This window comes from Myotis daubentonii, chromosome 20, assembly GCF_963259705.1.
Source record: "Myotis daubentonii chromosome 20, mMyoDau2.1, whole genome shotgun sequence".
Lineage (NCBI taxonomy): Eukaryota > Metazoa > Chordata > Mammalia > Chiroptera > Vespertilionidae > Myotis > Myotis daubentonii.
This window is the reverse complement of record NC_081859.1, coordinates 17,163,545-17,179,190: the sequence shown is the minus strand read 5'-3', so window position 1 is coordinate 17,179,190 and position 15,646 is coordinate 17,163,545. Positions and strand designations below refer to the sequence as shown.

Here is a 15,646-nt window from a genome sequence, read left to right as displayed (position 1 = left end):
GATCAAAGATTCTCTTTCATCATTGATGGTTCTCTCTCTCTCTCTCTCTCTCTCTCTCTCTCTCTCTCTCTCTCTCTCTCTTCTTCCTCTATGAAATAAATAAAAATATATTTTAAAAAATAAAAATATATATTTGGATACCCTGGGTAAGAACACTGGTTCAAGGATTCATTGTGGACAGTGCTGGGGGCGGGGAGGGCCCTTCTCACAGAAGGGGCTTGTGTGGGTTCAATGTCCCACCTGCAGGACACAAGGGTGAAACACACTTTCTCTTAGTTTTCCACGTGCCAAGCAAGACAGAGGGATGAACCTTAACTTGTCAGCATCAAACATCAAAAATAGAGCCTGGGAAAGAACCAAGATGGGGGGGTGGGTAAAGCCTATATTCACCTCCTCCCACAACCACTTGAAAATTACAACTAAAATACAGAACAATTCTCATTCAGAACATCCTGAATGCTGTAAGAATGGAAGCCCTACAACTAGAGAAGGAGAGAAGAAAGCACATTGAGACTGGTAGGAGGGGTGGAGGTGTGGAATGGGCCCAACACCAACCTGTCCCAATTGTTTAATCCGGAGGGAGATCGTCTCTGTGGAGGCTGCCTGTGGTGAGCCTGGGGTCCCAGCCCTACAGCAAGCCCCCCAGCCCAGGGTTGCAGAGCTGGGAAGAGAAGTCCCCGTCACTTTGGGTTGTAAAACCAATCAGGGTTTGCGGTTGAGTGACAAGAAGGCTACTGTAATCACAGGTGTTCCTCTTAAAGGACAGGTGCAGAAACTCACAGGGTCCCACTTGTTCCATGCTCCTGAGGCAAGGATTCAGACTCATATAGGGAGGAATTTGATTGTCTGGCATGGGGCAGGATCTCAGGGGTGGCTTTATCCAAACTGGGGTGCTCACAGGGATCATTTTTCCTGTAATGGGACCTCCCCTGTTCCTGAGCTGACTGGCAGCCATGTTTGAGTCTCCCTCAGCATAGAGCACACAGTTTGCTCCAACCTGGTGATCCCCTGAAGCCCTGCCCCATCCAATTTTCAGCCCCACCAAGCTGCTAGCAGCAGTTTTTTTTTTTTTTTTTTTTCCCAAATGAATGGTCTGTCCTGGCTCAGGCTTCAGACTTTGCTAAAACCTCTCCAATAATCTGCAGATGGGGACAGCATGCCCAAATCCACCCGTTAAAGGCCCAAGGCAGGGCAGTAGCACCAGCCTGACATGCTTCACAGCTTGGCTCACCTGGGCACCTCAAAGCCCAATACAAATACAAAATAGCAGCCATCTTCAGAACCCTCTATATCTCCTGCTGGGTGGCCCCAGGCAGAGGCTGACTTTGCACCACCCTGGAGGCTCCAGACCCAGTGAATCCAGTGGACAATTTCACACCATAGCAGATTACAACCCTACACAGCCACAAGTGACACACTGAATGGGCAGACTCAGTGAGCACCAGAGTCGCACTGAAGCAAAGTCCTGTTTCAGAGAGGTGTCTCCAGCAGCTCTCCTACTGTAGTTACCACTTGACTTCACAGCCAACTGGCCAGGAGGTCAAGTCTTCCTAATGATGCCAACAGAAATCAAGGCTCAACTACAAGACTGCACACTGCCCACACAGGGGTTCACCTAGAGTGCCCAGCTCAGAAGACTGGGAGGGTGAGCCACTGGGCCCTACAGGACACCTACTATAGACAAGGCCACTCTAACAACTGCAAGAGACATAGCAGCTCTACTCAATACATAGAAACAAACACAGAGAAGGAGTCAGAATGTGGAGATAAAGAAACATGTCACAAATGAAAGAAATGGACACAGGCAAACTACTGGAAACACAGTTCAAAATCATGGTTATAAGGTTACTCAAGAATCTTCATGAGACTTTCAAGGATCTTAGTGAGAATGTCAAAGACATAACAAAGGAACAGTCAGAAATTAAACATACACTAACTTAAATAAAGAATAATTTACAGCAATTCTGCAGTAGAGTAGAGAATTCTGGGAATCAAATAAATGATTTGGAATATGAAGAAGCAAAAGCCACACAATCAGAAGAGCAAAAACAAAAAACATCCAAAAATATGAAGATAGTGTAAAGCGTCTCTGGGACAACTTCAACGGTTCCAACATTAACATTATGGGAGAGCAGAAGGAGATGAGAGAGAGAGCAAGATATTGAAAACTTATTTGAAGAAGTAATAACAGAAAACATCTCCTACCTGGTGAAAGAAATAGACTTACAAGTCTAGGAAGCACAGGGAATCCAAAATAACAGCAACCCACACAGGCCCACATCAATTTCATAATTGAAATGCCAAAGGCGAAGAAAAATAGAGACTTCTAAAAGCACGAGAGAAAAGCAGCCCATCAGCTGATTTCTCAACAGAAACTTTGCAGATTACAAGTCAGCGGCAAGAAATATTCAAACTGATGAATGATAAGGACCTACAACCAAGATTATTCTACCCAGCAAAAGCACTCATTTTGATGTGAGGATCAGATAAAGAGCTTCACACACACACACACACACACACACACACACACACAAATCTAAAGCAGTTCCTCACCAGAAAAACAGTATTATATGACATGTTGATGGGTATTGTTTAAGAAGATAGAAAAAGAGGGAAAGGAAGAGCTGGAATAAGAATAAGAATAAGAATAAGAATAAGAATAAGAATAAGAATAAGAATAAGAATAAGAATAAGAATAAGAATAAGAATAAGAATAAGAATAAGAATAAGAATAAGAATAAGAATAAGAATAAGAATAAGAATAAGAATAAGAATAAGAATGAATAAGAATAAGAATAAGAGTAAGAGTAAGAAGAAGAAGAAGAAGAAGAAGAAGAGGAAGAAGAAGAAGAAGAAGAAGAAGAAGAAGAAGAAGAAGAAGAAGAGGAAGAAGAAGAAGAAGAAGAAGGAGAAGAAGAAGAAGAAGAAGAAGAAAAAGAAGAACAAGAAGGGGGGAAGAGGAGGAGGAGGAGGAGGAGTAAAATATGAACAATAAAATGGCAACAAACACATAGCTATCAACAATTGAATCATAAAATTAAAATAAATAAACAAGAAACTAATGAACAAAATAAACTGCTGAATAGAATAGAATCAGAGGCATGGAAACATGGAACAGACTGAAGAATTTCAGTGGGATTGGGGGAGAGAGGGTGGAAAGAGATTAGTCAAAGATCTCACCTATGGACACAGACAGTAGGGCATTGAAGGCCTGGTGTGGAGCTGGAACTGGGCGGAAAGGGGGAATAGGAGACATCTGTGATAATTTCAACAATAAAGTTTTTTTAATAATAGAGCCTGACTACTTATTTCACTAAAACCTATAAAATCTGAGTGAAAAAGAGGAGCTACCAACCATAGTAGTTAGAAAACAGGTCTAGGTCTTCCAACAGAAGAATAATGCCCAACTGGAAGCACAGATAAGAAACAATAACAGGATTTCCCAGATGCCTTGGTTAAAGGTCAAGGGCAGACACTGCCCACACTGAGGGTCATCAGCTTGTTCTGAAGGACTTGGGTAAAGATTCTCCTTCCAAAGACCAGGAGTATCTTCAGACGGGGGAGCTCCATTGGAGCAGGCTTCCACCTGGGTGGGGTCATGATTCGATACTCTAGTTGCTGCCATGGGCATGATGCATGTGTCCTTCAAATATTCACACATTAAAACCCAATGCCCTAGGAGGTGGTGTTAGGAGGTGGGGCCTGGGGACCTTATTAGTCTTGAGGGTGGAGTTCTCGTGAGTGAGATTCATGCCCTTCAAAAAGAGGTCTGAGAGCCAGATGCTGTACTCAGTGTTTGAGTGTCAACCTATGATACAAGAGGTCACGATTTGATTCCTGGTCAGGCCATATGCCCTGGTTGTGGGCTTGATCCCCAGTGTGGTGTGTGATGGAGGCAGCCAATAAATAGTTCTCTCTCATCCTTGATGTTTCTATCTCTCTCTACCCCTTCCTTCCTCTCTGAAATCAATAAAAGTATATTTTATATTAAAAAAATCAGGCTGAAGAAGCTCTCTTGGTCCATCCACCCTCTGAGATTACAGAAAAAATAAATAGCCACTAGGATGCGGGTCCTCACCAGAATCCCAACCTGCCCTCATCAAGTCTTGGATTTTCCAGCTTCCATATCTGTGAACCCTCCCCCCCACACTCTGTGGACTGTCTCACAGGCCCAGGAAGTATGGAGAGTGTGGTGTCACAGGACTGCCAACAACTGACGGTTGAGTTTTATTGCTGCATTAGTTGTTCAAAGTACACCCTATGTTTCCTCCCAGTGATGGTCAAGGACAGCATTTCTCTGATGTTTCCTTCAACAGACAGAGTCTCCTGGTGGAAGGTCAGGGGAGGCTCTGACACAGCTGTGGTGGAAAGGCAGCGTGAGAGCTGGGGGAAGGCATGATCCCTGTCAGTACCTCCCACATCAGCACGCAGCAAGGCGGAGGGTCACTGGGGGTGAAATATGCAAATGGCTGGTCCTCCCAGTCACGGAATCATAGGGAGATGGCTGATGTCCTCCTGATGCCCTGGACATCAAGGCCCCACAGGAGAACCTTTGGCCAAGGGGCTTTTTAAGGGTGCACTTAGGTTTGGTGGTTTAACTTAAGGATGTCATTCTCCCAAACTTTCCAGAGATTTTATGTAATAATTACAGTGGGTACTTGAATCCTAGTGGCTCCCTACAGAGCATTGAATAATGATTCCTGTGATGTGATCCCACAGATGAGTCACTTGTTGTAAAAATTGTTCAGCCATTGAAGGGAGGGGTGAAGAGGCTGAACCCGGAGAGAACCTGGGGCTGATAAGAGGCTCTAAGTGTGCAGGCTCCTTCTTCCCTATCTCTCTGCTTTGCTGGACCCACAGGCACAGAAGGACATGGGTAGAGGTTATGTGTGGATGCCGCAGAAGAGCAGCCTTCCAGGGCCTGAACCCTGGGAGCTGGAGCTGGGGAGGAAGCTCTCTCTGAGTATCGACACGTGGACAAGGACACACGGAGAATTTACTCTGAGCTGGAATATCCTGGCCCTGTGGGTGGGGCATCATTGTAAATTAGCTAGGGTGTAACTGATGATGGTGGTATTAACAACAACAGCCACACTGCAGCACACAGACTAGCCACTCCTCATGAATATCACCACGCTCACAGGAGGTGCTTGTCCCTCTGAGTTGAAAGGGACTGTCCCCCATGGACTCCCCTACTCTGTCTCTAAGAAGAGGAGCCCATGAAAATGGGGTGCTCCTTGTGCTGATAAACCTGGCCCAGCCCCTGTCCCTGCACCTCTGGAAGAGCAGCCCCACCCGTGGGACCTGCAGTCTCCATTTGCTAAAGGCATCAAGCCAGAGGAAGCACCATGAAGTGTGGCCTGAGCTGGGCTCTCGCTGTGATGCTCTTACATGGTAACATTATGAAGAAGCTTGGGCCTTGTGAGTGTGTGTGTCAGTGTGTGTGCCTGCTCCTATGGACAACTCTCTTGTCTGCAGGTGTCCAGTGTGAGGTGCAACTGGTGGAGTCTGGGGGAGGCTTGGTGCAGCCTAGGGGCAGGGGGTCTCTGAGACTCTCCTGCAAAGGCTCAGGATTCACTTTCATGGACTATTACATAAGCTGGATCCAGCAGACACCAGGAAAGGGATGGGAGTGGGTAGGTTTCATAAGAAACAAAAGCGAAAGTCACACCACGGAATACGCTGCATTTGTCAAAGGCAGAGTCACTATCTCTAGAGATGATTCCAAAAACACTGCCGACCTGCAAATGAGCAGTCTGAGAGCCTAGCACAGGGCCTTGTATAACTGTGCAAGAGACACAATGAGGGGAAGTCAGTGTGAGCCCATACACAAGTCTCCCTGCAGGATAGGCTGTGACCTCAAGGGGGCGCTCATGGTCCCTTAACAGAAGGACCATCCCAGGAGCAGGTGCAGCTGGAGGTTTGGGCAGGTGTCCTGTTTGTTTTCCTCTTCATGTCACAGTTCCCCTCAGGGAACCTCTGGATTCCTGACTCTGCGCTTACCTCTGACGTCTCTGAGTTAGAAAGTCTGTTGTAAACTGAGACAACTTTTTCACGTGGGCAAACCTCAGAGTTTCGTCAGACACTCTGTGCAAGTACCAATTAATGATCAAAACTTCTGCCCAAGTTACCTAAATCCAACCACTCTGCTGATTCAACACTGGAGCTCAGCCTCACACAGCTCAGGGTCCAGCCAGCATCAGGACTCGTGCATGCTGAACAGCGGGCATCAGAGGGTTGTGACTGAAAAGCTGGTGAATAAGGACCCCGGGTGGTAAAGGTCAATGACTTGTCATCATGCTGATAGCACCAAGAGTTACTGACCCCAGGCCGAGGCAGAGGGACCCACAGCAGCTTGGTACAGATGACCAGGTCTGATGACAAGCACACCAAGGGACATTTAATGTTTATTATGCACGTAGTTGGAATCTCTGGGAAGCACAAGAAAGATCCTACTTTGATGGAGCCAGGAAAGGAGACTGGCTCTTGGCTTTTATTTGTGCAGGTGGTTGGGGAGGATAGAAATTCTGCTTCCAGGGGATTGTGTGGTTTCAACTTCTTAGTGACAAATGTAGAGGAGACCAATATTTCTGATAAGATTCCCATCTGGGTCAGATGGAGATGAGGCAGCAATGAGCCATAAGTTGTCAGCAGTCAAATGTAAAGTAATATAATAATTTCTGATTACCTATTTCCCTTAACAATTTTAATAAATGACCAAAAATTAGATACAGGGTCAATATTTGTGCACAATAACCATGTCTACAGAAAATGAGTGGGAGAATGATTATAAGTAAGCCAGTGGGTGGTGATGATGATGATGATGATGATTATGATAATGAAGATAATGGACTGAGATACAGATCTTGGCCCAATTAAATGAAGGCTCCACATACAGGCACACAATCACCATGACATCTCTAGTGAGGGTTGTTCACTCTTCCTTGTCAGGGTTGAGATATTTCATAAATGGGACCACAATCAATTATGCAGCTTGGATGATTTAGGGAGAGACCATGTGAGTAATGACCCCAAAAATGCCCAACTGGGAATCCACAAGATTATGAAGGTGTTACCTTCTAGAACAGAGACACTGAAAATGTGCATGTAGGACACAGGGACTCCTCTTTCCACCAGTTTGCAATGAGATGTTCCTTACTTCCCTTGATCCCTACCTGCAGAATCCTTAACGTTTCTACTACTAACAACTTCTGTTCATAATTATTAGGCATGTCCTACAATGATGCGAGCTTTCTTTCTCATTTCCTGAACTTCCTTCTGGGCCCTCACTGAAGGGGGCTTTAAACTCATATGTCCAGTAGCTCTCCGTCCATGAACATCAGGCAAAATTCTGTCATGTGACTCAAAACAAGTCCAGCTTCCTGCCCTCACCCAGTTCCACAGTCACATCCAGATTTATGGGAAGTTTCCCAGCAGCCCTCCCCTCTGGTACCAGACATGCTCCAGTCCCTGTGGCTGCTTTAACCAATCTACATGGACAGTGGAGGCTCAGCATTTTCCAGGTAGTTCTTCATAAAATCACGCAAAATAGGGCCCACCAAGGAAAATTAGCTTTGGTTAAAATTAAAGTATTTTGTCCTGCTAAAGATTCCATTGAGCAAATTAAAACACCAATATAAATAAAGGAATACATTTTAAAATCATATGTCTGATGGGAGGATGTATTAATTACTCATTAAGGATGTCATACGTTTGTGGGAGAGCCCAGCACCCTGTGACCACAGTGACATCCAGAGGAAGGGCAGAGGGAGGCTGAGCGAGGAATTCCTCTCAGGGTTGATGTTTCCTTTCCTGTGAGAAAGTCTATGGTAGGAATTCTCTACACGCACATCCCTCTGGAACCCAACATCGTTGATAACATTAGACTGAGTAAACAGTTCAATCTTCTCCCATCATCATTTCCACGTATGAATGATTCTGAGTTGTACACATACATGATCACTACTTTCATTTCATGTCTTTTGTTCACTTAGAGCCATGACTCTTTCCGATGTAACTATTTGGAATCTCTGCAGTAGGCCATGGGCTTGCATAAAGGAAGAGGGTGCCCAAGAAAGTGCAGACACAATAAAAAAATTTCCAACATCAAGAATGACACATGTCTAACCTCTCAGTGCTTGGGATGTTGTTTCTCATATCAAAGTAATATAGTAAATTAAGATATATGATATTTAAAATGGCTGTCCTTTATTTTTTAATATTTTGCACAATTATAGGAATTATTAATATAAAATTAGATTCAAAAATGTGAAATTGTGGATTCAGTAAGATTTTGAGATTCACATATAGTCTGAACAAATGCTAATCATTTTTACACCTGTTTGAAAGATTCATGAAAAGTTAAAAGTATAACCTACTCATCAAGTCCACCATTTCCACTTATGCTCAGAAAGATTAGGCTATTTGTTAACTGAATTCCAATGTGCTTCATTTCCCATGTGGTTCCCTATCCATGACTTACATGCTGAGTGAGGTCAAGGGAAGAGATGCCCAAAAAGGAGCCCCTGAATAAACAGGGCATCCTGACCTCAGGGTTTACACTTATAAGAAAGGCTACCCCACATGAAATTTCTCTTTAAGCTCCAGGGTAAATCCTCTCCTGGGCTGTGCAGGCTCACGGCACTCTCCACACAGAGGGCTGAGGCCTCTGGGAATGCAGAGCTGTGGTCTAGAAGAAGATGAGCCTTCTGGGTCTTCTTCTGTGCCTGGTGACAGTCCTCTAAGGTGAGGGTCTCAGGGGTCAGACAGGGGTCATGGGATGGCTATGACTGCAGATGACTGACAGGGATAGTGCTCTTTGTCCCCAGGTGTCCTGTCCCAGGTGCAGTTGCAGGACTGGTGAAGCCTTCACAGACACTCTCCCTCACCTGCACTATGTCTGGATTTTCTTTAACCAGTTATTTTGTGTTCCTGACCCATCAGCCCCTGGGAAAGTGCTAGTGTAAGTTGGATGCATATGGGTTGATAGAGGTACAAACTATCACCCAGCACTGAAATCCAGAGTCAGCATCACCAGGGACACCTCCAAGACCAAGTTTACTTAACACTGAACAGCCTGAGAGCAGAGGATAGGGCCATGTATTACTGTGCCAGAAACAGTGAGGGGAAGTCAATGTGAGACCAGACACAAACCTCCCTGAGGGAGGCAGCAGGGCTGGGCTGCAGGGGGCGCTCAGGACCCACAGCACAGAGAGCAGCCCCAGGAGCAGGGGCAGAAGTAGGTGAGGAGGGAAGGGCCTTCCTTTTGGGCTCAGGCTTTTCCTCTCAAACTCTGAGCTGCCTCCAGGGATGATTCTTCCTTCTCACAATCTCGCTGCAGACAACAAGGAAGAAGGGACATTGTCTGTTTACAGGTGACATGCTGGCAGTGACAGGGACTCTTCTTCACCAAGTCTCTTTCACAAATTTTAATGGTCTTTTTTCACTGTCTTTTAAACATTTATCTGATGATTGTGAACTCCGCAGGTGGATTGCTGGATTGGGCCGCATGCACAGCTCTGCATTTATCCCTCAGGGGTCAGTTACCCTCAGTGTCTGACTCTAGCTGTGCCCTCCCCCGACTGGTCCCAGGGCTATCAGGGCTCTCCCTCTGCTGAAAGGCCTGAGCACACTCAGGGCTCAGCGGCCTCACCCATCCTCTCTCAGTCCCCATTGATCCCTGGAAGAGCTGTCAGCTCAGTGCACCAAACACAGGGAGCCCCGCATCCACCCGCACGAGGGCCCCGGCTGTCCTAGAGGAAGCAGTGCCAACCCCACAGTGGGGACAGGTGACTCTGAGGGCTGAGATGTGCATCACCAATCTCTTCCCTCCACCTTTTCTCCTGAATCCAAGGTTTTCTAGCTTCCCTGTGGGTGAGATGTGCATTGGGAGCATGTTGGAAGCCTAGGAGCATCCATGGGACCCCCTCATCCATACTGTTCTCTTACTCCTTGACCAGGAAACACAGAGTTACATAGACACATAGTCACACACACAGATTCATACACACAGACACAGAGACACACACAGTCACACCCACAGACACAGAGTCGCACACTTGTTTTTGGAAAACACGTGCTTTCACACATGAGCAGTGATACAAAACAGTTCATGTTGTTACACACTGTACTTTATGAATCCTATATAATAAACAGTGGTTATATGTCATTTTCTCAGATGTCATAACAAATTAACATGTGGTCTGAAAACAACTATTATTTCAACACTGTGAAGGTCAACAGTTGTATTTCTCAGTACACTTAGTAGTTGGTCAAATTAAGGATTTGACCCCAACTTTTTTACATTGCTATGGATTTTTAAAAATAATAGAAGTAGTAGTGGAAAATCTACCAACAAATGAAAGACAAGCACCAAATGGACTCAAGGGTCAATTCTACCAGAATTTCAAATAAGAATTAATAACTTTTTATTCAACTCTTCTTGAACTCTTCCAAGAATTAAAAGAAAAGACAATGGTTACAAACAGATTTATTGTGGTGACCATTACACTCATATCAAAGCCAAGTAAAAATATACAAAAATTACAGGTCAGTATCCTGATGAACATAAGTGCAAAAACCCTCAACAATATACTAGGAAACTTAACTTCACACTGAAAGGGTTATTTACCATAATCAACTGGGATACTGTCCTAGTAATGAAGGATGGTTCAATGTATGTAAACCAGTAAATGTGATAAGCCTCATCCAAAGAATGAAGGGTAAAGAATACCACCATATAAATAGATATATACTAAAGCATTTAAAAATTAAAATCGCTTCAGTATTAAAATCCTTAGCAGATTAGCTGTAGAAGTGATGGACTTCAATGTACTAAAGGCCACATTTGAGAAGCCAACAAGTGACATCATGCTACACAGAGAAAATTTCAAAACTTTTCTTCTGCTCTTACCGGTTTGGCTCAGTGGATAGAGCGTCAGCCTGAGGACTGAAGGGTCCCAGGTTCGATTCTGGTCAAGGGCATGTACCTTGGTTGCAGGCATATCCCCAGTACGGAGTGTGCAGGAGGCAGCTGATCAATGTTTCTCTCTCATTGATGTTTCTAACTTTCTATCCCTCTCCCTTCCTCTCTGTAAAAAATCAATAAAACATATTTTAAAAAACTTTTCTTCTGACATTAGGACTATGACAAGGGCTCCCCTGTGATTATTTCTACTCGTCAGAACTAAAAGTCCTTGTCAGAATAATTAGGCAAGAAAAAGAAATTTAAAATATCTAAATCAGAAAGAAACAAGTTAAAGTGTTTCTCCTTATCTGTATTCAGATGACATGATCTTGTACATAGAAAACCCTAAAAACTGTATGAGAAGCTAATAGAACTAGAATTCAGAAAAGATGTAAGGTATGAAACCAACGCAAAAATGGCTTATGCCCCTGCACACTCTCAACAAAGTGTCTTCATGACTCTAAGAAAAATGTCATGTAATACATGGCCTTGTCCTCTGCTCTCAGGCTGTTCAGAGTTAAGTAAACTAGGTCTTGGAGGTATCCCTGGTGACGCTGAGTCTGGATTCCAGTGCTGGGTTATAGTTTGTAGCTCTAGGAAATACTCTAGGAAATATTCCCTCACTTTACCCTGAAAGTGAGGGAATAAAACTTGAATGGTCTTAACAACAAGGAGATGACAATGTAATGAAACAAGAGCCCTGGAAGTGAGTGTCCTCGTTCTTGGTTAATCCCAATCATGAACCCAGGGAGCATCCCCCCAATGTGGCACTGAGTCAAGTGCAGGTTCCAGGTGACCCCCATCATGTGGGAACATAGTGACAGAGGTCCCAAGGGTCACATGTAGACATCAGATTTCCAATAACAAGATTTTTATAAATTCAACTTAATTACCCCTACTCTTTCCCTGGTCTTTACTACCAAATCCTAGTTCTGACTGAGTGTCATCTACATCACCAATGATAGAAACAGGTCTCACAAGTGATTCTAGAAAAAGAAACAGAAATGAGGTCAGTGCATCTGCTACATGCCCAGCACAAACTCCCCGAGGGAATAGGACCAAGGAGCTCTATCTGTTTCTCTCTAGTTCATGCTTCTGGTTCCCAGGGACCCACACAGAAGCTCAACTGTCCATGATCACTTGGTCCACTGGCTCCAGGCTCACACTCTGTTCTTACTTTGTCCTCTGTTGACTTTGTAGAGGAAATAGTGTCAGATGAAATTTTCCATCTCCTGAAGATAAACTTCCTACACTATTACTTCTTTCACTGGTTGTGAGGGTTGATTTCTCTTGATTTTCATTACTGGTGAAAGTCAAAGGCATCTCTCAGTTTAAACCTTCTCTTTTTATATGTACAATAATTTCCTCTTCTGGGTCTTTCTACAGGTCTCCTGCAGCAGGTGGGTCCAGTGGGGAGGGCACAGGCCCAGGTGTGGGGAGTAATAACACCCTTGGACAAGTCACACTCTGAGACCATGTCCTTTATGACAGAATCCAGCCCCAGAGCTCCCCATATAGTAGGAAGACATGCAAATAGGGTCCCTTCTGCTCATGAAAAACCAGCCCAGCCCTGGCCCTGAAACTCTGGGACAGGAGTCCAGCCCAGGCATCCCCAGGTTAACATTCTCTGATCAAGACTGAACACAGACCACTCACCATGTGGTTTGTGTTCAGCTGGGTTTTCCTTGTGACTCTTTTAAGAGGTAATTTATGGAGAACAAGAGACACTGAGTATGTGAGTGGATGTGAGTGTGAGAGACGGTGGGTGTGTGAGAGTTTCTTGACCAGGACGTCTTTGTGTTTGCAGGTGTCCAATGTGAGGTGCAGCTGGTGGAGTCTGGGGGAGGCTTGGTGCAGCCTGGGGGGTCTCAGAGACTCTCCTGTGCAGCCTCTGGATTCACCTTCAGTAGTTACTGGATGCAGTGGGTCCGTCAGGCTCCAGGGAAGGGGCTAGAGTGGCTTGGTGAAATTAAAACTGATGGGAGTATCACCAACTATGACACCTCTATAAAAGGCCGATTCACCATCTCCAGAGATAATGCCAAGAACATGCTGTATCTGCAAATGAACAGCCTGAGAGCTGAGGACACAGCTGTGTATTACTGTTCAAAAGACACAGTGAGGGAAAGTCAGTGTGAGCCCATACATAAACTTCCCCGCAGCAGAGGCTGTGACCACCAGGGGGCGACCAGGGTCCCTGAACACAAGGACCATCCCAGTGGAAGGAGCACTGGGAGATTTGGGCTGGTTTCCTGTGTGGTTTCCTCTTCATGTCACAGTTCCCCTCAGGGAACCTCTGGATTCCTGATTCTGTGCTCACCTCTGACGTCTCCGAGGTAGAAAGTCTGTTGTAAAGTGAGACAAGTTTCTCTCTTGCACATATCACAGAGAATCTCTTTCAGACATTCTTGTGCCTGTCTGTTAATTCATTATCAAATATGACCTACATCAGCTAAATCTAACCAGAGTCTCTACTGACTCAATAGTACAGCTCAGGTCCACAGCTCAGGGTCCCAGCCAGTCAGCAACGGAATTCATGTGTTCTGGACAATGGGCAGCAGAAGACTATGAATGCAAAACTAGAGAAGAAAGACTCCAGGTGGTACATTCATTGCTTTTTCATCATGCTCATAGCACCAAGAGTAGGTGACACCAAGCAGAGGTAGGGAGACCCACAGCAGTTTAGTACAGACGACCAGTGTGATGATAAACACACACACCGAGGGGCATAGAATGTTTATTATGCACAGAGTTGAAATCTCTTTGAAACACAAGAAAGGCCCATCAGGAAGTCAGACCTGCTTTGGTGGAGCTAGGAAAGGAGACTGGATCAGGGAATTTATTTTGTCGAGGTGGGGGAGCAGCATAATTCTGCTTCCAGGGGCTTATGTATATTCAACCTTTAATTGACATCTGGAGAGGAGACCCAACTCTTCTTTTTATATTCCCATGTGGGGCCAAATGAGAAGAGGCAGGTATGAGCCATCAGTTTTCAGCAATCAAGCAAAAAATAAAATAAAATGTGGCTATTTATTTTACTGAACAATTATATAATTTGAGCAAACATTGAGAAAAATGGCCATTTTTTGGTACAAAAACAACCTCTTTAGAAATTCAGACAAATGATGATAAATAACAAAATGATGATGATAATGGTGATGGTGGTGGTACTGGTGATGGTACTGATGACCATAGAACTGGACAGGGGTTATGGTCCCTTGTCTATTGTGGAATCTCTCCCCTTTCCAAAACCATAAGTTGTTTGGAAGCCTTGTACCAACTTTTAGAGGTGGCTATTTTGGTTTCAATTTCCAATGACATCTGAGGAGAAGATTCTTGCTTTTATTATTTGATAAAAAGCCAATGTGTTGGGACAACCACCGTGCTTACAAAATATTAGAATGATCATAAGTAAGCAACTGATGATGATGATGGTGATGCTGATGATGATGGACTGAGAAAGGGGTCTTGTTCTAAAGAAATGAAGGCTCCGCATATGGAAATACCATCACCATAGCTCCTCCAGGGAGGAGTGTCCACTCTTCCCTGTAACTGTTGAGGGTTTCCATAAATGAGAGCCAAAGAATTATGTAGCTTGGGTGATTCATGGTGTCACCATGTTAGTAACGACCCCACAGGTGTCCAAGTATGGATCCCCTGCACTTGAGAAGGTGTTACCTTTCAGAAAAGAGACACTATGAGAATATGCATGTAGGAAACAAGGAATCCCCTTCTAACCAGTTTACAAGGACATGTTACTTATTTCTGTATGATTTTTAATGCTTCTATTTCTAACAAACTCCTGTTCATAATTATTCAGGTATTTCCTATGATGATATAAGCTGTTGCTATCATGTCCTGCAATCCCTACTGGGCCTTCACTGGAGGATGCTTTAAACCCAGAGGTCCAGGTTTTCTCTGTCCATGAAAATCAAGCATATTTCACTCAGAACAAATCCATCTTCCTCCCCTTATGCAGTTAAAAGTCACATCTAGATTTATGGGTAGTTTCCCAGCAGTGCTCCCCTCTGCTCCACTCAGTGGCTGCTGCAGCCAATGCACATGGAGAGTGAACGCTCAGCATTTTCTTGCAGTTCTTTGTAAAACCACCCAAAATAGGACTCCGTAAAGAAAATATTGTTAAATTACCACTGGTTATATTTAAAAACTTTCCCCCCATCAAATATTCCATTGATTAAATGAATCAGAATCATATATACAAGGAATATGTTTCCAAATCATATGTCTCATATGAGAAGGTATAAATTATACATTAAGGATATTATATGTTTGTTGGAGAACTGAGCACATTTTGACCACAGAGACCTCCCAGGGAAGAGCAGCGGGAGGTTGGAAGTGAGGGATTCCTCTCAGGGTTGAAGTTTCCTTTCCTATGAGAAATTATATGTTCAGATTCCTCTTCACTCACCTCCCTCTGGACCTCAACATAACTCATGACATGAGACTGAGAAATCAGGTTATTCTCCTTCCAGCATTATTTCAATACTAGAGGCCTGGTGCATGAAATTTGTGCATGAGGTGGGTTGTCGCTCAACCCAGCCTGCACCATCTGCAATCTGAGAACCCTCAGGGGATGTCTGACTGCCGGTTTAGGCCCATCAGACATCCCTCATACAATCCGGGACTGCTGGTTCCTAACTGCTCGGCTGCCTACCTGCC

General features: G+C 44.4%; 1 gene segment (V, D, J or C); it reads left to right on the top strand.

The window, feature by feature from the left end:
• Window positions 1-12,539: 12,539 nt before the first annotated feature.
• LOC132222661 (immunoglobulin heavy variable 3-74-like) lies at window positions 12,540-13,320 on the top strand. The segment is given in 3 exon segments: window positions 12,540-12,669; window positions 12,774-13,084; window positions 13,246-13,320. Coding segments are annotated over 3 exon segments (432 nt in total).
• The last annotated feature ends 2,326 nt before the right edge of the window (window positions 13,321-15,646 follow it).